Raw genomic sequence first — 26,128 nt, 5'->3', positions numbered from 1 at the left:
AGCGTGACGCGTTCTTACAAAACAGTATGTAGCTTAAAAATTAGGAAAAAACTTTTTAAACAGTTTCCTACTTCCAATGTCTATAGCTACACCTCCAACCTTGTACCTTCACCATTAAAATGTTACTGTGCATTTAACAGTGTAGGAAAATGCCCAATAATGTTCACTAGAGCTTGTCAGGAAGCTGGTTTTAACCCCCTACTCCCCCAACCTAAAGACAATTGGAAAATATTGTTCATTTTCATCACCCTTACCCAAATACTCTCCAGCTGTAAGTAGATCTGCTCGCGTTTCAGAGTTCATTGCTCCAGACTACTGAACTCTAAACATTAAATGTTTGATATGCATTTCAAAACTGCTATTTGACACACAATGGAGAACAAATTACATCTTTTCAGAGTCAATATGAAATTGAAGAGACCCCATTTAGAGTTTAGAACATGAAGCAGAACATCACTGTGCTTATTCCGTCTGCTAAAACCAGGTTTACCAATGGACTGCTATAGTTAACGATACATCTCAGCTACAGGATTTCCCTTCATACACCTGCATGAGATCTCTGATTAAAACTGAGTTGAGATAATATCACTGATTTCTGCTAAAGTCTTTAAATGCATACTGTCAAAAAAAAAAAAAAGTTCTGTTTTGTAGCTGTTACACAGATGAATCATCATCACTACCTGAAGTGACAGGGCAGATATCCTTCTACAGTAAGAAAAAGGTAGCGTAAAATAAATTTATGCTTTTATCCTAACAGTTAAGGAAATCCGTTACAATTACCTCAGGGTCAAAATATTTATAGAAAAACACCACAGAATTTTGAACATACAAGTGGTTGAGAATCAGCTTCGGAAAGGATTTCTAGAACTTACCTATGGTGCAGTTTGTGGTTATTTTTCTCCGCTTGGGGTTGTGTCGTAGCAATTCTAACTCTCGTTTGGTTGGCTCCCAGGTTGAATACTTCTCTCCAATGCCTAAGCAGACGAAAAGAAAGTTTCAGGAAGTTGTTTAGTAAAAGGATCAAAAACAGTATTCAAGTAAAAACTTTCAACATGCTGCCCATTAAGTTAGATTCAATCTATGTACAACTACAAGAGATTGATTTTTTTTCACCCTGCCCAAAAATACTGTTCAGAAAGATATCAACTAATCTTCCAACAAATAAGAACTAGAAGAAAAGAAAAGCACTCCTTTACTTATAAAGAATACCTGGTCCAAATAAATTTTCCATTGTTGGATTATAATCCTCCTTCCAGTTAAAAAGAAATTCCAGCACAAGAATAAATGCACTATTACTCTAAAATGCATTTCTTTATGCTTTGGAGGATACCCAAGATATCCCATCACTGAACTTTGACAAGTTATTAAATAAATCAAAGTTGACCCAACTTAATGGACAGATACAGGCTTAATCTTTACAGATGAACAGTAGAATTTAGTCACTTGATACACTGAACAGTTACTACATGTCTTAGGATATTCCATTGCAGAGTATGACCTCTCCTTATAACCACTGATGTAGGACTGAATATTAGCAAGTTCCAATACTTGAGATTCACTTTACTGACAGATCTAACATTACCTAAAAATACAATTAGTAGTAGGTTTAAGCACAACCCTCCCCCCCACCAACCAACCAAAACTCTCCGAATACGTAACTACCCCTTCTCATGAGCTGCAGCTAAAATCTGTCATTATTCTCTTTAAACATCAACACTGTATTTCCAAAACATTTCTTTTGTTCAAAGGAAAGTGCAGTAGAAATGAGTCAGGTAAGTAGTACGGAGAATAGATCTCAAGTAAGCACAGAGTTGTGTTCAGTGTAAATCTGATAGAAGAAAAACACAACAGTGAAGACTCATGTGCTGACCAGTTAAGTACTGCTGCAGCATTCTGTGTAGCGCAGAGAAATTACTATGCAAGGTCAGTTATAGTGAGTCGCAAAAGCATCTCGGCATTAAAAATAAAGAATACTAAGATGACAAGCATCCTATTCTAAAACTGAGGATTAAAGTCAATTAAGAGTTATTTTTCACAGAATGCATGGAGCAGAAACAGTGCTGTGCTACAGAAAATAAATTATAAATCATACATATGAAAAGGAGAGTAGAAAATATAGCTAGAGGCTTACACACTCTGCATAATATACATTAAATTTTAATAGCTCTTTGATCTTCATTTTCAGAAATAGCTATGCTTGTCAGAAGCTACCCACCCAAAACCGTTCAGTTCATAGTTACTACTGACCCTCCAGGTCCTAGTAATAAAAGGTCTCATTTTCAGATTCTTGAGGACTAGAAAATTCATATTTACATGGATGCACCCATCTCGCTTCATTTGATTCAACAATAGATTATGCAAGCAGCATAAGAAAGAATACCAGAATCATACAGTCCCTTTCCTTTATCCAAGCTTCAGCATCAAGCTACACACCCAGGAAAACAGAAAAGGAAACTAATTACTGTGTAACAGATTGATGTGATAAAACAGCTGCAATGCTTTGAACACACTATACAGTATGCATAGGCAGTGGATGAAGCAACTTTAGAGACGCACATATGGACAGTTCACATATGACAAAACATTGGCTTCCAACAGGTTTTGTATTAGATGTCTTCAGCAGCCCTTTTCATATTTGTAATACTCCCTTAGGAATATATATAAATTGGGTTGTAAAAAAGCTCAAAATAATTTTCAACACCGTGTTAGTACCAGCTATTGCACTGGCCAGCTGTAAACGTGAACTCCTGCATTTGGGTTCACTGTAGTTTGAACACGGCCAAACTCAGTATAATCTGACAACGGGATGAAATCTCATCATAAAAAAAATAATTGGATACCATTTAATCCTGGTTTAGATCAAATATAACAAAATACACACCTGGAAACACATGTGCGCTCAACTTTAAGCATGCAATAGTTCCACGTATGTCAGTGGGACTATTCATATGTATTTATATATATCTATATATAATTATATAGCTTAAATGCTTGTAGAGGATGGGGACCAAAGCATTTCACAAGAGCAATTCTTTGAGTAAAGTTAAACATGACAGACTGGATTACTTTGCAGGATCCTGGGTGAATTAAATATTGTTCAATTAAAAAGAAATTAAACCAAACAGAAAACCATGTACAGTTAATGCCACAAACAAACACAGAGCAAAACAGACAGAAAACTTTCTTACAGAAGCCTTTCACTAGAAAGAGCACAAGTAAAGTCAGAGACAGAAATCCAAAAGAGTTCTGTTCCAGCTACATAATTTAACGAGAATATTGAAGTTTTATTACTCTTGAAAATTTGGAAAAAAAAAAAAAATAGAACCACTTACTAGGAATGGTTTGGTTTTTAAATGTTTTTAAAAAAACAAACAAACCCCAAAGAAGGAAAAAGGTTTAATAAAAGGTTTAATAACACCCACAAACATGCCAAAAACTCCGAATATAACTACCTTAAACAAAGATTTGCAAAACATGCACGGGTTACCATTTACAATTAAAGGAAAGTAGCAGGAGTAAAAATTCATCATTTAAAAAATGATGCTACAAAATAGCCAGAGATTCAAGTCAGCATGTGAAATCTCCATCCAAGAATTAATTTTATTAGGTCAAATACACAAATGGTCATTTTTCAGAGAATTTATCAGGGACATATGGATGAGTGACGGGAAAGGCAATGAAGGCTCTAGTTTATAAAAGGCACAATTTTGCAAGTAATCGTTAATATAGATTGTTTACTTTGCTATACGTTAGCAGATCTCCCTTTTCCCCCCTCCCAAAAATCGAAACATTAATCAGAATGAAGGGCTCTGTGTATTCTCACCTCCTTCATTATTAAAGAATATTCAATACCAGAGGGGAAAAAAAAATGGTAGAGTTGCAAATTGTTCAGAGTTATATCATATAACCCTGAACTACAGCTGGACATGGGAACTCATCACACTAAGAGTTAATATTATAAGAGTATGAAATGAATCTCATGATATTTGGGGTTTTTCTTAAAGTTTTTTCTCCAGGCATCATGTTGTTATGTGAGCATCTATTAAAGTATACACTAATACCCTTCAAGCACACTATTCAAGTAGATAGAAGTTTGAAAATACACAACATTGGCATTTCCATTTTTAAGCCAATCTCAGTTTTTGCAGACTGGATTTACTTCTAAAGTTCTTTAAGGTGGCAAAACTATCTGAGGTAAACTAACTCTGTGGTAGAAACATAAACCAAGACACTGAGTTTGGGGTTTGTGCTAATCTTGACGTTCAGTGTGGAGGAAGAATTCCTTCTCCCTTTATACTTTATAATCTTTCAGATAACATGAGTCACTATGGGAAGGAGGGGATGGATTGAAGAAATGGAGAAAGAAGGAAAAAAGATGACATAATTCTGCATTATTTCTCCCATGTATCTCCCTTTCTCATTCCTTAGATAAATTTGTGAGGAAGCACACATGGTTTCATGATGAAAAGGCATAAAACAAAAGATCCTATGCCATGGCTTTAAAGAAAAAATATCTATACTGTGTACTCCAGTAATTTAAAGCATATTGTTGTCCCTTCCTTCATTTTATATCTTCATTGGTCATTACAGATTTGTTCTCTGGGGACAGAAGATTCAAAGTGCATATTCATATAAATATGCATTCATATATATATTTAATATGCCATTCATTAGTCAGTAGAAAGGAGGTTTTCTGCCTGGCAGTTCCTCTCGGTGATTCTTCCCTTCACCACACAACTTTGTGGTCCAAGACGACAAGATGAACAATCTCGTAGCTGTAATTACCCTAGGACATAACCTACAGCAGCCTGACGTCCACTGCAGAACAAACTGGCTGCCTCTCAGTTCAGAAGGCACAAATATATCATTTGCTAAGGACAACGTAATTAAGAAATTGCTCTTTGAATTTACATATTCAAAAGTAAGGAACTGGGGGGCCGCCTTCTTCTATAGCATCGTGAAGAAGTGCTGTGTTGTTGTAGTTGATTACTTTGGTGCCCAAAACAACACAGTTTAGAAGGGTTTGAAGGCGTTTTCAGAATCGGTGCATAGCCTAAATGAAAGGTTTAAAAACATGTTTCCATTTTGTCTTGTTTTGAAAACGAGTGCTTTGTGCTAAAGCATTTTAAACTGTATTTTCTTGTTCTACAACTCACTGGCAATCTCACTATCCTCCTTTCCTCTGACTCAACTCCCACAAAATGAGGAATAAGCAGAAAGTAGAATGGGATCTGTAGTGGGAAGTAAAAAGCAGCTATACTTTTGATACACCATCAGAAAAGCTCTAGTTAATACGATGTTAGTTGCTATTTTAAAATGGGAAATGAGGTTAAGAATGGTTTGAAGTCATATCAGCCCTGACTATGGCTGTCACATTGAAACAGGATGCCATGGATTCAGTAAGAGACGTTACTTGACAGAAGTTGTCTGTCTTCAAATACAGACTTTCCCACTTTAAGAAAACATACCCCCTAGAGGCCACTGGAGATGGAAGATGACAAGCTTTTATAACTGATGCTTAAAAACTGCTCAGTTTAAGATAAATGCTACTTCCTTTCCTTTCCAAAAAAAAGGAGAAAAGGTTTGTTTTCGAGTAGTTCTATCAAGGAAAGGGCATAGGAAATCAAGTCTGCTGTATTATTCAATCATTGGAACATATCCAAGCAAGAGGAAAACAATTTGCATGATAAAACTGGCATTCTTAACTGTGATTCATGTCTAAAATGGCAGGATAATCAGCAAAGGGACGCTTGTTAGTGAAGTGCGTCGCCAGCCCACGCCTCTTACCTGTCATTGTACACTGGTAGTGAGAAACCACTGTTGGGGTGAAGGCTAAAAAAGAAAAAATTAGGGAAAGCAAACTGAATAAAACAAATGTGTGTACATATATTTGTGTGTAAATATTTCTACATAGATACTGTGTGTGTACCATGAAAGCACAGGTGTGTAAGTAAGCTGGCACGTTCTATTAAAAAAAAAATAAAATCACACACAAAGGTGGCACTTCATGGGAGGGGAACAGATTTATTGCCTACATCACCTAAATTAGCCTAAAAGAGCAGACTGTTACATTTTCTACCTAATACAGATCTGACTCTGATATTATGCGAGTTTTGCAGGATTAATGTTAGATTTTTTTAATATTTTTTTTGTAATTAAAACCAAAATATTTTAGCTACAATTAGGTGTGGCGCACATGTTAAACTAACAGTCTAACTCCTGGAATGTAATAGCTAGACATCTCTCTCTCCCAAGCCCTGCACTACTATCTCTATAGAGCTCTTTCCTCCCCTTACTGTTTTTTGCCATTGACAAATGGGAGGGACAGGTATGATTAAAAACAGAAACAAGAAATTCAGGCAGGAAAACCAAACCTTGTAATTTCCAAGCTTTTCGTTGTTCTTCTTTGGCAATTTGTTCCATGTCTTTGTCGTATATGTAATCTTGACACACGAAGCAGTATATACCCCCATACAAAAGGTCTATGGCTGCAAAACAGAAGGGAAGATGGGGAGGAGGAAAAAAAGACGTGAGTTGATAGACTAGAAGACATTTTAAAGCAGGCTTTTAAGTCAGGCACTCTTTCTTCTCAGCAGTCCACAAAAAGTAAAATCTGTACCTTAGAATCTGGAAGAAAAAAAAGAAAAAAACAGGGAAATTTTTCCAGGTACAGTAAGAGTTCTTGAATTCCTTCTGGCACAGCAAGAAAATCATGCAAGACAACAAAGCATTAGCTGCCTTCAAGTTGTTTGTAATTCACAATATACTTTTCAAAGACATAAGTAGCCAAAAGGCATAATTACAGTGACTAAAATACATGCAGAACTAGTACTGTAAGAACTGATATGTAAGTTTGAATTGCCTTTTCCTATGATTTCAGTAATTTCTATTCAAAGACACTAAAATAATTAGAAAGCACCTATCCAACTGCAGGCTCAAACAGAAGACAGCACTGAAGGCTCAAAGATACTCGTCCAGGGGAATGGCTTTCTGGGGTAGTTTATTCCACAGGTTACATGTCTCACAATTTCTTGTTTCACACGCCCTTTTAGAACGGACAGATGAACACTGACCAATGCTAAAAATATTCTTCTTACAACCCTAAACAAAAGAAAGCCAAGAAATGAAATAAATCTGTAACTGGGAAAAGACATTTTGCTTCAATATATACCAAGGAAGAAGTAAGTGCAAACTAATCATAGCAAATTGCTGATTTTCAGTACATAGATATGGAAAAAAGCCGCAATCAAAGGAAAGTAAAAAGAAAAAAAAAAAAATCAGTGGGCACTAACAAATTCTTAGCCAGCTACTAAAATACAACCTGCATGCAGCAGACAGCTGAGAAATACATCACCATTCCCCCTCAAGAGTGTCCCCTCCATTTATTTTATTTCCAAATTCCTTTTATTTCCAGACAAACAGCGTTATTAAAATAAATCTCACTGCAGTGGAAACTTGTTTTAAACAAAGGAAACCATTACCACATTAGGTGGCCTGCAAGAAACAACACTGAATTACTCTGAAGTCATAAATAAGCCAAACCACACGCCACGCAGCAGGAATTCTGCTGTCAGTCTCATCAGGCAAACAAAGGTAAAGTTTTTCTGCTCCCCCGTTGCTGGGCTCATGGTAAGGTTTCTTGGTAAGGTTGGTCAGCTTGGTAAGGTTTCTTTCTAACAATGTCTCCTTCATCCTTCACAGCCTCTACCCCTCTCCTTTAGTTCTGTGTGCCCTTTTTTCCCCTCCTCTTTCAAAATCACTTTGTCAATGATTATGTCAAATTGTTCGTTGCTTCTCCTATTATGTAAGAAAGAGAACAATTACTTTAAATAAGTTTGCATAATATCTGTTGGCTGTCATCTTGCTTATGTGCTTCATTGTTTTATTCTTTTGTTTTAACTATTTGGACCACCATCAGCTTGTGGAAGAGGATAAGGACTGCTTGCATTACCTTGTATAACGTCTGACCAGAATTTTCACCCTGGTGCCCGAAGGATTCAATAAACTCCTTTAGCAGAATATCACAGAAGGGGATAAGAATCTTAGCTGCGGTGGAGATCAGTAACAAAACGCTATGCAATTGAGGTGGGAGTGGGAGGAAACCACAAGCTACAGAGTATTTGAGTTATATAATATTTACTCCATGATCTATCGCACTACCGGTTACGCAGAGTTTTCAACAAATTGTTGAAAATCCAAAGTATTGGTCTCAAAACACAAAATCAAATATTGTTATCCATATTTTTTTTTTTTTAAAAGAGCCCACAGACAGCTGCCCCCCACCCCCCCAATAACAGAACAGGACTGGCAGAATATTAAATAAATACGATCCTCTGTGAGCGCTAATACTCTCGATCTACTATCAGCATGGGTAGGCATACGCTGCGCTCAGAGGATTCCTTACTTTTCTCAACTTTCCGCATTTACACACGTGAGTGATGAAGTATAGATATCAAGATCAAGACCGACAAGAGACCCATCTTACACAAACCACTTGTGCAGAGCAGAACGAGCTCCTGGTGTAAAGAATCAGGAAGTTGAACAGAAACACTGGCGGAATAAAAGCCGTAGTTGTCCAGTGCCTGATTAAGCACTCTTGAGAAAATTTCCTCTCTCCAGCACGCTTAGTGAACAATACAGTTGTATATATGCCAACACTTTCAATGTCATTAAAAAGACTGCAATAGGTTTTGGACAAATTACCTCAAGCACCAGTGACAAGGCAGCCATACAGGCCTGATTACAGCACAAAGGAAGGGCAGGAGTTTCTCATGAGAGCCAGCACACGGCTGCTCAGTTTCAGGATCCTAGGAAAAGAGTCCACTCGTAAAGTTTCCAAGTTAATTGTTTCAAATGAGTATAATTTAAATTTTTCCCTTGAAATATACTTTAACCTTATTCATCTGGAGGTGAAAAAGAATGTTTTCTTTAGGGCAAAGTGCAAAATATCCACCACCAAGTCACTCTGGTGAGGCACCGTGCCCACAGAGCCAGCCTGCAGGGTTGAGGGTCCCCAATGTACAACACAAATTTTACCTCATTGGTAGCAACAGGCTAATTTTTTTTTTTTTTTTTGCAACTAAATTGCTGTGAAGCTGCACCCCAAACTGAAACACCTGACCAGAAAATTCAGTAAAAAACCCTACAACAATAAAGTATGAGAAGGTACGTGTAACAAACTTCATCATTTGCATTAGTATTTGGGATCACAAAACTAACAGAAACAGGCCTCAAATTCATAAAGAGTTTGGGAACTACTAAACCAAGAAATGATGCCTCGATGTTTCAGATTAATCCACTGCCAACTCTGCCACGATGCCCCACGTTCCTCACAATAAACACCCCTTTTAAAAGGCTACTCCAGAACGGCTGCTATTCCTACCTTTCAGTATCTGCTTTTCCTATCACTACTACTCCCTCTTGGGAGGTGGCAGGGGGGTGAAATCCCTCTATTTTAATTCAGTTCTATCTTAATACATGTACAGAATTGATTACACTGGAAAAATAAAATATACATTCAGTAGAAATATACTTTTTTCTTTCATAGGGAAGAACCAGAAGGAATTTAAAAGAATCATAATGTCATTTTATTAAATGTGATCAATGTAGTTTCCTGTTTCAGGAATTCAAAATACCTACTTGTGGATCACAGGCAAAGTAATTTAAGAATGAAGAGGCCTCTTGGAATGTAACATTTTTCTTTGCTTTTACATCTTTTATGCTGACAACAGGCTACCATTATTTTAAAGTCAGCTCTCCTTGTACCCCTTCATATACAAAATTCTAAACAGCTGCAACACGAGAGAAAGTCAAAAGATATCTCATTTTTCATTTAAAAATAAACCCATCAGCCTGGAGAAACAATGAGGCATCACAGAAGATCATGTGGGAACGAGAGCAACTTTATCTACTGGTGCAAATGACAGTAAGTTTCAAAAGACAATAGCTCAGGGGTGAAAGTTTAAATTTAGGCAGCGAAAGGTCTTCAAACTCTCCATCTAGGAGCCAAGTGAAGTGTTTTGTTTAAGCCTGAGTACTTTACTCTGCCAAATATATCCACTGATGCCCTTGTGAAAATGTTAAGAGACCAGAGATGATGGGAACATAACAACAATATGTAAAAAAATCAGGGAAGCGTGCCACATCCAGAGTGTGCGTGTGCACACACGTCCCATCCAGTTACAAAACTTGTAGGTTCAGTTTTCTAAAGGCTCAGGTGAACAGAACTAATTTTGCTCGGTTGAAAATGGGATACTTCACCGTACTACAGGACAGCCTTCCATCAGGTAGGACATTATTTGTGAATCATGGTTTGGTATCATCTTCCTTGGAACACTGGTTGCATTCAAGTACAACAAAACATACAGCAACACAGAATTCAGGTCAATTTTTACCTGTATTGAAACTAATTCCACTGTGAATTTCTGTGACTCAATCTTGGCATGTTATCAACCCCAAATCAACACGCTCATACTCTGTGCAAGTCACCTACATTTTGTTCATCTTCTGTAACAAAAGAGACTAAATTGGTAATTCTTTTAGACAGCATTCTAAGTCAACATCCTAGGCTCATTCATACTTCCTAATTTCTCCCATTAAGTGTTAATCATTAAACCAGTTTCAGACAATAGTCTCAAGTCCACAAGAAGTGATTTTCTAAACTTCAGCCAGCTCTCCACTTGTTCTTCTGTCTGATGTATTAGCACAGAAGTACCTGATTGCATTCTTCCTGTTTTCCTGGCACCTGGAAACTGCATCACAGATCAGAATTCCTGAACTGATAAGATATTAAGGTTTACTGATCTAAGTAAGAGTCTTACTAATCTCAATAAGGAAAAAAAAAAGATGCCAAAAAACTATCAGACTCACCTGAGACATCGATCAACTTATGTATTTGAGTTTTTGCCAGAAACTAGTGAGCAGACACATTAAAGGCTATTCAAGCTTTTCTGTTACCCTTTCAGCCTCTGTCAAGGCGATCACAGCCTTATCAACCCTAAGTCACAAAACAAATACAGTTTGGTTTTATTTTTTATATATATATATAAAAAAAAAAAATAAAAGGCTAGTCCTGCTAAATGGTGATCCAAGCTAGCTTCCACTGAAATCACTGAGAATCACAGGTACTTACTTGCAGGATGAGGAGGTAGAGGGTGGAACCTTAAACTGCCTTTTGTTGCCAAAAATGCAGTATCAGATACCCAATCTTTTAACACACATTAAAAACTATGGCCACAGTTAAGTATTATCCTTCCCTCCCACATCCAGCATTTAAGAGAAATGGTATTTTCTTCTCCTAATACTTGAGAATTCTATTCTTTAAGTACTTCTTTTTCTTCTTTTAAGCCAGCAGCCAAAAGGTAAGAAGCAGTTTTGTGGGCTGTGCTCTGAAGTCTCCAAGATGCCTATTGGCCCCATAGGGATCTAGAATTTTCATGTTTACAGGGACTGATTTGCCTGCAATCCAAACATGGCAAGTACCCAATACTATGCTGCAAACCACTCACATAAAACTAGGAGCCAAGTGTCCAACCTCCATGCTGTACACTTGCCTCTGTGACAGTTCACAGTATCATCCTATGTCAGCATGCGAATTCAAGCCAGGAAAGATGATATGTTCAGATGAAGGAAAAATGTCCTAGTATCCCTGCAGATTCTCGATACCAAAAATGTTTTTAACTGTTAATTTAGATGAACCAAGCTGTCAAAACATTTTATATTAAATTTATTATAAGCAGAATATTAACTTCAGCTCCTTGACCTCATTCAGAAATACATATATCACACACAAACACTACTTACATACGTGTGCATGCACCCAGTATACTACAGAGGAGTCTGGAGCATGCCTATACTTAAAGCTGCCTGCACTTCCTGTTATAAAAAATGCTTTGCAGTCTTCTCCCTGCCCTTCTCTGACCCTACAAACTTCAACAGTTCCCTTGTTTGTAGCAAATCTTTGAAAAGTGAAAAGGATTAAATGCTCCTGGCTAAAGCACCTTTTCTTGATCCCACAAAATATTATTCAGGTTTAAAGAAGAGAAACGGTAAAACACTCCCTACTTAATCTTGCTGTTTTCTTCAGAAATTTGGGGGCAGAACCTCAAAATCACAGCCACCAAGTTCTGCGTTGCTTCATATGACATGAGGCAAACTGCTTATACTCATCTGCATATTCTCATTTGATCAACAATGGAGACTTACCTCAAAGAACTATTTTCAATAAAAGCAGTAGTAAGATCCAGAACTGCACAGAAGTTAGTAGCTGGGTCTGAGGCAAGCAGATGCATGCAGAGCTGGCAATATGCAGGTAAATATTCAGGAGGTTGGCTTTGAGGGCTAAGATTATTCCAGGTGTACAGAGAACTCTTCAGGAGTCATTTCTGATACTAAGAGGAGCTTTCGAGAGATGGCTTGCAGGAGCTCGTACCTACCTGTACTACAGAGCAGCTCCTAGCAGAATACAACTGCAATGAAGAAATGCCTGCTGTCTTCCTAAGCTATAAGAATGCCGTGCTGGAACGTGCATCACATAAGCAAATGAGAATTTGCTTGCAATACTTTGCACAATACATCCTAGAACAGCAGATATTTTTAATGGCTACGAGGAATAGTGGAAGTTCAAACCCATACGCTGTGGCTGATCTGTATATCCCAAATGCTTTCCTCTTCCTCCTCCGCTTCCAATCAATGCTCCTCTGGCTGACATCACAAAAATATTATTATGTTGAAGTACAAAGAGTTTGTACTTTCTACTATCAAATTTCATTTCACTTTTATTACTGTAGTCAATGAGGCTATTTAATTCTTATCACAGGACTACCTAGCCCTCCTCAGTATAAGCAATACCTCTGAACTTTGTGATCATCACAAATTTCATACACAGACACAATTCCTCTCTTCGAGTCCTAGAAAGCAGAAGTAAACCAGGACTGATTCTGGTAGTAAAATCCATGTGTCCAACACACTCTGCTTTCAGTTTATTCATCATCAGTCTCCCTTTATCCTGCCTCATATACACCACAATTCTTCTATTAATCCTTGTCATCTCTACCTCAAGTAATAATTTCCAAGGGGGCAAAATGTCAAAATCTTCACTTGATCTAGACAAATTAGGTCCAGTGTATTTCCTTTGTCTAAGAAAATCAGTTATATTATCAAAAAGACATATTAGCCTGACACAATCCATCTCTGACAGAACTAAAAAACACTGTATCCTGTTTTCCGTTTGCCTTCATTGCCTCAACAGACTTTTTTTCAACACCCACACTAAGCAAAATGTTAGAACAGAAGTGAAAACAAGAGGCTGGTAAAATGCCCAGATGACCTTCTCTACCCCTTTCTGAGACCAGATGCAAAAGAAAAAAACAAACTGCTACTCTAGCACTGCAATACACTGCATGGGAAGGGCTTTAATTGCCCCTTCCACACACCGGTATAATGAAAGTCTTCGTTGTTTACAAGAGAACTCTGCTTCAGTGCCAACATGCAAAATTAACACTACAGTCAATTCCTTCCAACTCAAATGGAAATTAAATAACTTTTCCTGTCATTCCTTTACGTAGGTGTTCCGTTTCTACATATTAAATTTCAACAGACAGGTGTGTATTAACAGCAGTAACCAGATTTTTTCCTTTGACCAACTTCAAGTATAGAAACCAGCTTTTTATCATGTTTCCTCTGAATCAGCTGAAAAAATGTAGTTATTTGTTTTCTAGGGGAAGTAGAAGCTTTTTTGAATTCTACTAAAAAATCCTCAAATTAATTTATGAGCATTATTATTATGCTCACCCACCCAGTTCCTCTCACCACAAATGTATTTAATGGACTGAAACTTACATCAGCATACAGTTAGAAAAAACTTCTTCAACAAACAGTTTGTGATCTAATAAATAATGAATGTACTCTAACAGGACTAATTCTGAAACCAACTGTTTGCCAGTCTCCTTAGAATAATCAGATGTCTATTACAGTAACTCTGATTAAGTACCTTACAATTCTCAAGGAGGGGACAGCCAGCCCTGCCTTATCTGCTGTCAACAACTCCTTCACATACTACATATTTTGACACAGACCATCTCTGAGCAGTCCTAGGACATACCCACGGGTGTTTATAACTGACACCATTTTCAGGTATTTGGGGGGATGAGGGATGCCTACACAGTGAGAGAACAGCACTGAAACAGAACAGGAAAAGGCTAGTTTGAATAGTTTGAACAGTCCCAAGTCTTCAAAATCCTGGAAGGGTCAGTCTTATCTACCTCTTTTCACACCTGTATAAAAATTTTACATTGCATTAATGATTCCCAACCCAGCAGAAATATCAGCCTGCCATGGTGATCTACTAACAGAAACTGTGCCATGCAGAGAGTATAGCTGGATCTTACTTCACCCACATCCACAACTCAAGGAATACATTAAAATAAGTACAGTATTATTAATATACACTGAACAGGCAAGCAGATGAAGAGGACAGGTATCACTATAAGGTCAGAGTGTGAGTGTCTAATTTATATTGCTCAGGAGAGCAGAGATAACAAGGGATGTATTTTAAGAACACTCTGGACTATGATCCTGAAGCCTCCTGAAACATATAGCAGTCAGCTGCAAAAACATCGCTGCCAGTGCTCAGACAGCTGTTACAGCTGAAATCTATGATATTTCTTAGAACTGTGATTAAGTGTGCAGTTCCTGCTAGTCTCCATGGAGACTGATGTTGGCTCAGCAAAAAGTCACCAAGTGTTTTAAAATAATTCCTGTTCGTTTTGAAATTTCAAAGCACTTAACTCGTTTTTGCCTATCAGATGTTATTTCCCCAACGAAAACTGCAGCAGTAAAAGCAACCAAAAGTGCTAGCGAAACTACAAAAATATTTTTACAGCTCATTTCACATGCAGCTGGAAATTAAACACCAAAACATACACTGAAAAGAAAAAAAAAAAAGAGAAACGGAATCTCCAAAACTAGAAATCAAGCAGTTGTACAATCTTCACACTACATGTATTTGTGCACTGAGTACATTATATTTAGCTGCAAAAGAATCCTTTTTGGGATGATACAATACTATATTCTGTACTTTGGCTTGTATAATTAACTCTTGCCCTTTTTATCTAAAGGCTATTCCTTTTGGGAAGTACCTTATCTGACACATTCTTAATTGTCTAGTACCATGAGAATAACTACAACAGTCTTTAAGCAAAGTGCATCTTCAAAGAACCTCCCTCCTCTGTCCAGTTTTGATTCTCCTTTAAGGAAACAGAAGGTATTAACTACAGCATACAACAGCAAATTCTACCTTGCACAAAAATTCCCTTGAAGAATTTAGGCTTCCCAGATATGTAGATAAACAGCAGCTCACAACACGTGCAATTATCAAGCTCTTTTAAAAGGCTCTCCATAAATATATTAAGTTTAGTGGTAAAAATATTAGTGTTTACACAGTATCCACAGATGAACAGGCAAATACTGTCTACAGTCTCAATTTAGCACTGTATTTTTTTAAACCTGGACATGAACTTATATTGTCTCAAAAGGGGTTTTTTATACATACATACATTTTACCAGAAATCCTTAGACACAGTTTACCTAGAGTAATTTGTACTTCTGCATTGGTAAAGATGTCCAAATAATTTCACCTAATGAACTGACTTCAAAAGCTCTTTGAGATTGCACCCTGTAAAAAGCAATAAAAAACTGTCATACAGGGTTGGTTTGTTTTTTTCAGTTTTCAAAGACCAGCTGAGGCTGGCAGGGGCTTCTGGAGGTCACCTTGTCCGGCCATCCTGCTCAAGCAGGCCATCCAGAGCAGGTTGCCCAGGACTATGTGCAGACAGCTTCTGATATCTCCAAAGACAGATACTCCACAACCTCTCAGGGCAACCTGTTCCAGTCCTCGGTCACCCTCACAGTAAAAATGTGTTCCCTGATAATCAGACAGAACCTCCTGTGTCTCATTTTGTGCTCACTGCCTCCTGCAGTCACTGGACACCACTGAAAAAAGCCTGGCTCCACCTTTTTTAACCATTCTTTCAGATATTTGTAAACACTGATGAGATTCCCCTGAGCCATCTCTCCTGGAGCTAAACAGTCACAGTGCTCTCAGCCTTTTCTCTTAAGAGGTGCTCCAGTACCTCCACCATCTCTGTGGCCCTTTGCTAGACTCTCTCCAGTCTCTCTCTTACTGAGTCACCCAGAACTGGACACAGGATTTCAGATGTGGCCTTATGAGTGCCTACCAATTTCAGATGTCTTCTCATACTAGTACATTTCATGTTTTGATCCTGAACTTATTTAAAGTACAGCTATCTGTGCTTCAGTTTATACTGAATATTGCTGCCTACCTTCACATCAAGAATTATGATCAGGTCACTCTCAAGGCTAGCAACTTCATAAACATTATGGATATTCAGTACTATTTTTCAGTATTCTATTTGTCAAGGCATTTACAAACTTCAGCTATACCACCATGGAGCCTAATTTTGTTCTTTCTTGACACACATGGAGGAAAAAACTATAACGATTTCCTGTTTTAAATAAGCTTTTCCATAAATAGTAAACTTACACGCCAGTTTCTTAAGCACATGAGTACACAGCACCATTGGCTTTCTGGAGCATCTTTGTCTTCATGGAAAATAAAGACAAGTTTGTTCGATAAGCACTTAAGATAAACTAAATGAGAACGGTGGCTACAATGGTCAAGAAAAAAATTTTTTGATGAAATAATGCCTTTTTTCCTGTTTCTTGTATCATTCCACCAAGACTGTATTTTCATTTGAAGAAAAATTAAGTGTTGTACACCAAGCAAAACTGTATACATCCATTTTGACACAACCAGAATTTTAATATAAAATGATCAGGGTTTTGCATTATAACTCCAAAATGTTCTAAACTATAAGCAATAAGTAATTTAAAACAAAACTGAATGCTTTTGGTTTTGAACATTATGTAGCACCAAAACTGACAGAATAGAAGAATTTGTTGGCATTTTATCAATGTTTTTAAGACAGCTGAGGGAAAGGTACTCCGTATCAGTTAAACTGTTTTCTTATTACTTAGGTTATTGACCCCACTGGGAAACAAGAAGCCAAGACAGGGTGAGGGGAGGAACAAAACAGAAGTTTAAATAATTCTGATTGTGATAGGAATGTTTTTTTTCTTAGCAAGAACAAAAAAGTGAACATGACCTCCTGAAAAAAAGTCACTGAAATAAACGCTCTAGTTCAAGGCACTAAACCCACCATTTTTCACACTTAAAAAAAAACCCTCTGTCTACACGTTTTTATTATTTTTCCCTATATATGACATTAATTCATAAATACCAAGATACTAAACAGTAATGATTCAAATTTTAAGTTGTGAACATAAACTTATCTGTGATGCAGTGGAAGCTTAAGCACCAAGTTTAAAATAATGCCACTAATCTACCCAAAACACAAATAAAATGGATCTCCGTGTCTAGTAAGGTAGCTACAAGAAAATATCACCTTACTGGCCTGGAATTGACAGAGATAATACAGCGAGCTGAAAAGCACCAGTGAGCAGATCAGGATGACAGCTTACCTAAATTGTGTCGCTTTGTCTTTGCGTGCTCGTGAATATGTTTCTTTGTAAAACAGCCAAAGAAAACACAGTAGAGGCAAGAGTGGAGTCTGTTCAGGTGGGCACCGCACATATGACAAATGCACGACTTTGCCTGCAACAGAGAAACAGACACAGAAGATGAGTGACAAACGTATCTCCAAGTCCAGCTCAGCGGGCGTAGGTGTCACTGGTAGCTTTCCCTTTTCCTCGGTGCCTTTTGAATGCTGCAGAGCAGTAGGGGAAACAGCTCTGCCCCCACGTGACAAAAGCACCGATCAGACATATTAAGGGAGAAAGCTCTTCCATTTGTCCAACACATTTCCAGGTCTTGATAGGGAGCAGGTCTCATCTAAGAGCAGACGATAGTCAACACATTTACAACTCTCAGCCTGTAATTCAATGAACACTTCAAGCAGGGGTAAGCAGGCACTGCTGCTAAAATACATCATCCATCCTACCATTCCCCCACTCCACCTGGGCATTTCTGGTCCCATATCAACCACGTACCAGCAGAATGACCTGCACAGCCATGTGCAAGCCAGGAGAAAGACGTGTGTGAAGTGAACCAGCCACTCACCCTCAGATTAACCTGTATCAGTTCCTCCATCCAGCTCACTATGAGCCACACAAACATTCATTGTCGGTGCAAAACCTTTGGGTGTTACGGCTAGAGCAGCACGGGCATAACTTAACGGCAGCACAGATGCTGATTACCAGGGAAGCGAGGTCTCGATGATCTGTTCTTGCTCGGTTTTTCAGAATCACCCCCTACTCACAGTCTCTACCTTGAAGCAATGGGCTTTGCTGCTCAACAGCCCCTTCGCTGACCTGGTTCAGCTTGCTAGCCTGGAAGTTAAAGCCTGACTAAAACTAATCTTTTGTCAGGTTAGTAAGTTTAGGGGGATGAGGGAAACAGAGTAGACTCAGGTGAACAACAGAGCTCAGGGAAAGCAGATGCCCCGCAGGGAGGTAAAAGGGGTGACGATGCAGGAGTTTTAGGTGGTGGGACCACAGCAAGAACTCTGCTGTTTCACAGCACCAAGCTCCTCGATCCACTCAAAAGCTGCAACATCACTTGAACATTAAAATTTGCAGGTATATGGCATTTCATTTCTCTGCTGGGAGATTCTGCCAGATTCATTCACTAAACTTCTTTATATCAACCCATGAACCAGTGGTACAACATCAAATCCATACCAGTCAGAGAGTTACAGAAGTCAATTTGTCACTCTCAGACTGGCTCTGAATCAAGTTTGGAAAGTGATGTGCTGCCTGTTCCCCAGAGCGACCCAGACGAGGAGGTATGTGATGAAAGTTACCGTGATTCACTGGAAGTTAATAAGCATGTAAGCCTAATGCGAGGGTTTGTATTTCTATAACAACACTTTAACAAGCAGGCCTGGAGAGAAAAAAAAAAAAGGCAATTAGAAGGTTAAGTAGACTTTTTGACTCTCAATCATATTTGAAGCACTCTTTAAGCCAACAACTCCCAAATCTTTCTCTTAGATTAAACTCAGGTACTTCAACAAATCTTTTGAAAAATTACCCTGTCTACTAACAGACTTAATAGAACTTGAGGGATCAAGTCTTTTGCTCAACACCACCAAAACCAATTCAGGTCCAATACCATCTGACTGGAAGATACAGACAGGAGAAATTCCTCACAGTAAATTCACTTTTCATCTCAGACAACAGCAACTGCATTCAGACATATATTTAAGAATAACTGAACTTCTGTAACAGCTCAGACCTACAGAGATCACTTACAGAGGTATGCCTTATTTTACAGACTATTCTGAAAATACTATTCCTTTTGCTTGTCAATACAGAAGCATTTTTTTCTTAATATTAAAAAAATAAAAATCAGCATTACTAAAATACTAAGCTATCATCTAACCCAGGCACTGCATTTCATCAAAAATAACTTCAACGTTCTTGAGTAATATTTGTCCAGTCTGCCACGACTTAAAATTAGTGCTGAATAAATGATGTATGATCCTGTTCTCTAGTCTGGCATTTTTCTTTCAGAATACTTATGGCTGTTAAAAAAATAATCAAAGCAGCTTGCAATATGCTGCACCCTGTAATTTATTTTCAGACTTCTACAAATTAAGACTTAAATCCTGAATCTCACATGTTGTGTATTCAAAGTTCTCCTAAGTTCTGTTAGATGGAAATAGATCGGTTGAATCAAACTGCACACACCTACAGAAAGAAATATTTTAAAGTAGGACCAAAAAAAAAAAAAAAAATCACCATCACAATTTCCATCTTTAGAAAAATACTGCAGAACTGTCAAACTGTTGCCTAACGGTCGCTCTTTGGCTGCAAAACCTAAATAGGATCAGCCTATCTGTTAAGATTGCTGCTATGACAACTCTAGCAACTCGCTATTTTATTTAGCCAGCTAAAAATAAATCTTTTAGCATTAAATGTATTGTAAATTGATGACATAACAAGCATGTAAAATCCAATCATTTTAGGCTAAAAGGCAGAAAATTCATACTCTAAGAGTTTTTATTTCAATGAAAATTACAAGAAATCAAAGAATGTAAAAAAAAAAACAACTAGTGGTAAGTTAAAAGAGCAGTTCAATCACTTATTTAAAGGAAGCTATTTATCCATATCCTCTGTTTGTTCAGAATAGCTCAAGATGGTTTTTCTAAAATTGTAAGAAAACGAGGTTAAAAGACGGAGTGAAGAATGAAATCAATATCCAAAAACATAGTGGCTATTCTTAACTAGATTAGCTGTCTCCTCTTCATCTGTCTGTGCTTTTAAACAATTTGCTAAGTTAAAACAAAGCTGCCACCCTCCCACCCCACCCCAAATAATCAAATTACTTTGCTTCATAATACTCCCACCCCTGCTGCCATCTCTTTAGGCTACAGTCTAAGACGAAACAGAAGACTGCAAATGGGTAATCGGAATCAGGAGGATCCATAAAGTCAGAAGCTTGCTTTAAAACACGACAACTTTTTTAAAAAGCAAGTCAGGTCCTGCTTATGGTCCAGATGCTTTAGTGAAGTCAATCAGCATTTCGGCTGCAGAATCAACCTGTCACTTCTCCTTTTCTCTGGTTTCTCTCTCTGGAAGATTATAATCACTTTTTTAAATGATAGAAAACTGGAAAGAATGGTCCCGCACAATACAAACAGTGTATACACACACACATACGCAGCAACTGACAACATTTCTGACAAAGCTGCAGGACTGAGCAACATTCAATATCCCAATTCACTCTTCAGTGTTTTTTCCTTTACCGATCTCCTTTATTGCTGCTAAGACAGTGGTAGCTCACACGCCCAGACCTTCAGCAATGGTTCTGTACCTTCTTTAGAGGAGGTTTAAACAGCCTAGCAAATGAGAATGTGAAAACTAGTGCACAACACACAAAAGGGAACTGGTTGTAATCACTGCAACACAGGTTAATGGAGTCCCATCTCTAAAAGGCTACCTGCTCTTGATACTGTTAATAGCTACGATACGAAGTGAGTTAAAAAGAAAGCAGCAGGCATCAGTAGGTCACATAAACCAGACTGCTGACACTTCAAGACTTCCCAAATTATCAGAACATCTTATTATTAGTTTACCATCCTACCATCGAAACGGCAGTGGAGAAAATTAGTGCATCCAGCCGGTGTTGTTTTGCCCTAGCAGCTCTCTGTCTGACAGCTCCTGTTCCTGCCCTCCTTTCCTGGGCCAGCTCCAGCTCCACCTCAAGCAAGAAGGTCACGCTGGGCACGTAGCATCAGTTGTTCCAAAAACCTACAAACCTGTTTCAACTTCATATAACACTGGCTCCTCAAATCAATGAATGGCAGTTTTGAGTGGCAATGTACTATCCCTGCAAAGCAAACTGTGCAGACAAAGCAAGAGGCATACGATAGACCTCAACTATTGCAAATCACCCTTTCGTATTTCCAGCTATTTCAGAAGTAGCTTTAGCAGCTCAATTTTTATTTAATTGTACATGAGAGGAAAACATCTTTTTAAAGAAGTTTTTCACTAGGGTACTGAAGGAGCCTTGCCTCTTATGCTCACACCAAATATATCAGAGCACTTTCAGAATAGAGCTGTTGTCAGTTACAAGCTTTTAAGCCAAAGACCTCCTACCTTTCACAGTCCGTAAACCATATTCGTCACAAAGTTTCATGGGAAAAGATGAACTAGGTAACACTAACACGACAGTGGGAGGCTTGGGAGGTTAAAAGATCATAAGGAAGCTGTTGCCACACTGTATGTGCTCACAAGTAACTCAAAGAAGCAGATTCTCAAGGTACTCTTAAAGCAAATACACTAGCTATGGATCCCTGCAAGTGTTTGATCGTGTACAAATTCTTAGTATTAGGAAAGTAAGAGTTTCCCAATACAAATCTACTTCTATTTCCCCACCTTTTAAAGTAAGCTTTTGTGTAAAACAGACATAACATTTCAACGCATCAGAAACAAGAGGAGAAAAGTATGCAGTTTTCTAATACGTTATCATCATTATTGAAACTCTTTGGAGGAGTATGCTTCACTTTCCAGCCCAAGTTCTGAAGTTCTTCAGAAAGAACTTCAATCTCAGTCTACACAGATGAAGGTGTTTGCTGTACAGCTCTAAATATGCCTACCTACAGAATACAGGTGTACATGGGAAACTCTCCCTCCGTGCATAAGTTTGTCACTGTACTCTGCTTTGATCCCAAGAAGCATTTGTGCTCCAGAAGCATTACTTCAGCTCAGACTACTCCTTACAAGGTAGCACTTAGGTGGACTTGAAAGAAGGTGAACTCCAGGCACGTGGAGACACTGAGGAGTCCCACTTGTGGCTGTTGAATTTTGAAGGAGGGTTGCTGTGAGAAATTGAGAAATCTATTCCAAAGTTAACCTTGCTACAACCACCACAGCAGTTATTTAGGCAGGAGAAGCTGCTAGCCCTGAAGTCAAGAGGCAAAATTTAGCAATGCTATGAGATGCCTGGAAGCAGAGTATCTATAATTCTCAATACTTTCCCTCCTGTTATGATTTTATATTTCTATGATTAAACTTGCTTTGAGTTAAAACTAGATGTTATGAGATAAATACATCCTTTCCAGTCCAATCACCTTTTCCTGGTGATGCTTCCACACACTGGTGGCAGAGGCAAGTAGGAGACAGCAACAAATGAGGGTCCACTTGCCCTGAGCCTTAGGAACTAGTGACAGCTACCGCAACAAAACTGCTTTCTTGAATTCTTAATTCCTTACAGACACATGAGCAAAAGTGAAGAGACCAATTTGAAGTTTGCAGTGTTCATTAGTGTAACGGCAGAATAGGGGAAAGAAAAAGAAAACCACAAAACAGAAAAGTCAGAGACTTTCAACTGAAACTTTTCAGATATGAAATACAAATGCCCTCACTGGGCCACAGATCAAGACATTTAAGGGAAATTTAAACATTTCCTCATGTATTCAGACTTCCTGGTCTTAACATGCACGTTTTAGGTATAGTCAATCTTCTTTGTCAATTTTGCCTCTGCTATTCACCTTGCCGTGTCTAGACCATAGCCTAGGCACTGACTTCTATTTTTATTCTTATCCATCCGCGTTGCATCCAGTTCTTGTCCAAATGTAATGTAGACACAGCAGCGCATGTTGTGTGCCGAACAGCACGCTTCCCTTAGCCTATTTTTTGAAAGAAAAAAGGACAGAATCACAAAAGGTCGCATGATCGACCACTGCTGCTTTCTCTGCTGAAGATGGAGACCCTATGGCTATTCCAACAGCAGCGTTTCTTCTGCCTTGTGGGAGGAGAAAGCCAGTATTAAACCACTGCTGCCACTATTTATTACTCTCAAGTACTCTTTGCACCTCAAGAGTAACAAATTTAGGTCAAATCTGCCTTATGACATTCCTATTGCTTCTTAGTCTACATTTACTTCAAGATTCACTGTACTGCTTTCTTAAGGCAGGCACGCCATGGACCCATCATCCATTAGTATAGTGGCTGGGATATTTCAGAAATTTAAATACTTAAAACTTCCAAGTCACATTCTTAGGTTTCAAGAAACAAAAAGAAGGAATTGATGCTCCAGTTCTCCATGGTATGTCATATAAATCACTTCTCCATGTGCTGATAGGATGATTCACACTGAGTCAGCGCACATTTCTGACACATCAGCTTTACAAAAAAAAAGCCAACTTACATATTGTTCACTCACTTCCTGCAACTAAGTCTTAATTATGGTATTGTCCAATTAGAAATGTTAATTTTTTTTTTTAAAAGAATATTCCATCAACACTGTAAATTTTGTTTCCAGCATCACTAGGTCAAGGTACTAGTAAAGGTTTTATTAGTACTAGCAAAACTGTGCGTTAGTTACAGAATTTTGTGATAAGTGTTCAGAAAGTCATCTTTAAAAAAAAAAAAAAAGCCAAGTACAGGTAACTTCTTAAACTGGGTTATTCTATTGTTTAGACAGCAGCAGAAAAAGACAGTGAAGTGTCTCGGCTCTGTTCAACAGCAAACATTAAATCTAAGGCACCTGCTCTGCACTGGTCTATTTGCTGGCTCCCGTATTGCCATCGGGGGCGGCACAGAGAAGATCCCCACACGGCTTTTCTAGTCTGTGAATAGGATGTTTGGCTCTGACCATCTGAGCACAAGTTTGAAGACAACGAAATCACACGTTATAATTAAAGATGAAATAGCCTAAGTTGTTAACTAACATCACAGTTCTCAAACTGAGGGTAAATAAAAATATACCATTCTGACCATCTGAGGCACTTGCTGTCCTTCTGTAGGTTAGATTAACATAAGGCTAATTCCACAAATCCTACTTCTGCCTATAAGTGAAAAAAAATGTAAAAAGATGCGAGAAAGCAACTGGAGGAAACTTTTTTTTCTCTTCCAAACTGATAAAAACTTCTCCATTACACCTTATTCAAGTTGCTGCAAGGGCACAAACTACCTGTCTTTCGATAAGGCAAAGTAATGTGTACATTAAACTCAAGCTCCAAAACCACAGCTTTGGTTCAAGGGCTCTTCTCAAGAAAGCAGTGCGAGTCAAACTAAAACCAGAGAACTTTGAAGAAATTAAGAATTGTATTCGAGGGTGGAACAGTTCTAAGTAGTTATCATTAAACCTCTACACACAGATTTTTTTTCTGGCTCTCCTTACTCTGGATTATATATTATGCCAAGAGTTGGAAATTAAATCTTTTTTTTTTTAAAAAAAAATACCCAATTTTTTCCCATTTTTGTTTCACACAAAATTCCACAGCAGGTACAAGGCTGAAATGAAACTTGGGAGGGGAAAAAAAAAAAAATGGTTGCAGAATTTAAAAGACAGACAGCACAAGCTAGAGAAGAAAACAGGAGGATGCTCTAAAGATATAATTTTGGTTTTCCCATAAATAGTCACAGTAGTAAAAAGCTGTATTTCAACAGGAACAAAGCAATTCTTTGGAATTCGAATGACTATGCTGAAATTGCTTATTTGCTTCTGCTTTGGTAGGTGCTCATCCCCACCACTAGCATTTAAAATCTAAATGATTTCTCAAGTACTCTACAGAAGATACATTTAAGAGCCTATTGTGTTTTTAAACCATTTAAATAATGGATCTTGTTCAAATTAAATCGCATGTCCTCCTATAGTAAGATTCTTTTAAAAGTGGAAAGCGTATTTGGCTTGTGAAAACATGTGAGCTGCTTAAGGTTCAAAGGCATGTCTCCTTCCCTGAATATATACGACGCGTGGATATGTTCTGTGTGTTGATTTTTATCTATTTCCTGCAATGCACCACTGCAGCAGCGAATTTCACATGAGAACAAGGGGCTTGCCAATACCGCAGTAGTGTATTCTCAGATCTAGTACAAAATCTATTACTTTACCTCACCATTCCCCCATGTCAGCAAATCGTGGAAATGTTTTTAAACGTCCTATTAGATAATGTATTGATCTAATCTGTGAGCACGTGACTTGGGAAGCAATTCAAGGAGCAAGCTACAAGACAAACCTGCCTGATGCTGTGCAGAGAGTCTTATTAAACCCTGTCTATGCTGCAGAGATTGTATTTTGCCCTGCATAAAACTAAGAAACCGGATTCTTCATATGAAAACAGGTACGCTCCTGGGAAGTTTGCCATACTACTTGCATGGAAATACTCCTTTCAGAAAGAAAAGAAAAAAAGAAACTTAGTTCCACGTAGGATCAAAGTCCTAACAAGTCTTACAGCCTCATTTAGAAAAGCACAGATTTTTCAGCTATCTTTTCTTTAACTACTGTAAGATGTCCATAAAAATGTGAACTTAATTAGTCCACATCAAAGTCAAAGCACTTCTGCTAGTAGGAAAGATGGATGAGATGATGCTACAGAGCACAGATTCTCTGTGGCATGACTTATTTATGAGACAAATACTCTCAGCAAAAAAAGGAACTAGTAGAAAATGAGCAGCAATAGAGTGACAGAGTGCATCTATTAGTGACTATTTGTTTTATTAAAAAAAAACCAAACACCACCAATGCTGCACTAAATAGGGTAGATCCATTGTTGAGCCTAACCAAAAAGCATTAGTCTGGTAG

General features: G+C 38.0%; 1 protein-coding gene across 1 annotated transcript in view; it reads right to left on the bottom strand.

Moving 5' to 3' along the window:
• Positions 1-26,128, bottom strand: part of USP22 (ubiquitin specific peptidase 22) — a 98,099-nt gene that overhangs the window by 44,283 nt on the left and 27,688 nt on the right. Inside the window, exons 2-5 of the mRNA XM_068422701.1 lie at positions 17,560-17,692; positions 6,375-6,488; positions 5,788-5,832; positions 873-974 (exon numbers count right to left, since the gene is read on the bottom strand). Of these exons, the coding sequence (XP_068278802.1) occupies positions 873-974; positions 5,788-5,832; positions 6,375-6,488; positions 17,560-17,692 (394 nt within the window). The remainder of the gene's footprint in view (positions 1-872; positions 975-5,787; positions 5,833-6,374; positions 6,489-17,559; positions 17,693-26,128) is intronic.

The sequence above is a fragment of the Nyctibius grandis genome, chromosome Z (assembly GCF_013368605.1).
Source record: "Nyctibius grandis isolate bNycGra1 chromosome Z, bNycGra1.pri, whole genome shotgun sequence".
In the NCBI taxonomy this organism is placed as follows: Eukaryota; Metazoa; Chordata; class Aves; order Nyctibiiformes; family Nyctibiidae; genus Nyctibius; species Nyctibius grandis.
The sequence above is the reverse complement of the archived record's forward strand: the minus strand, read 5'-3'. Positions and strand labels throughout refer to the sequence as shown.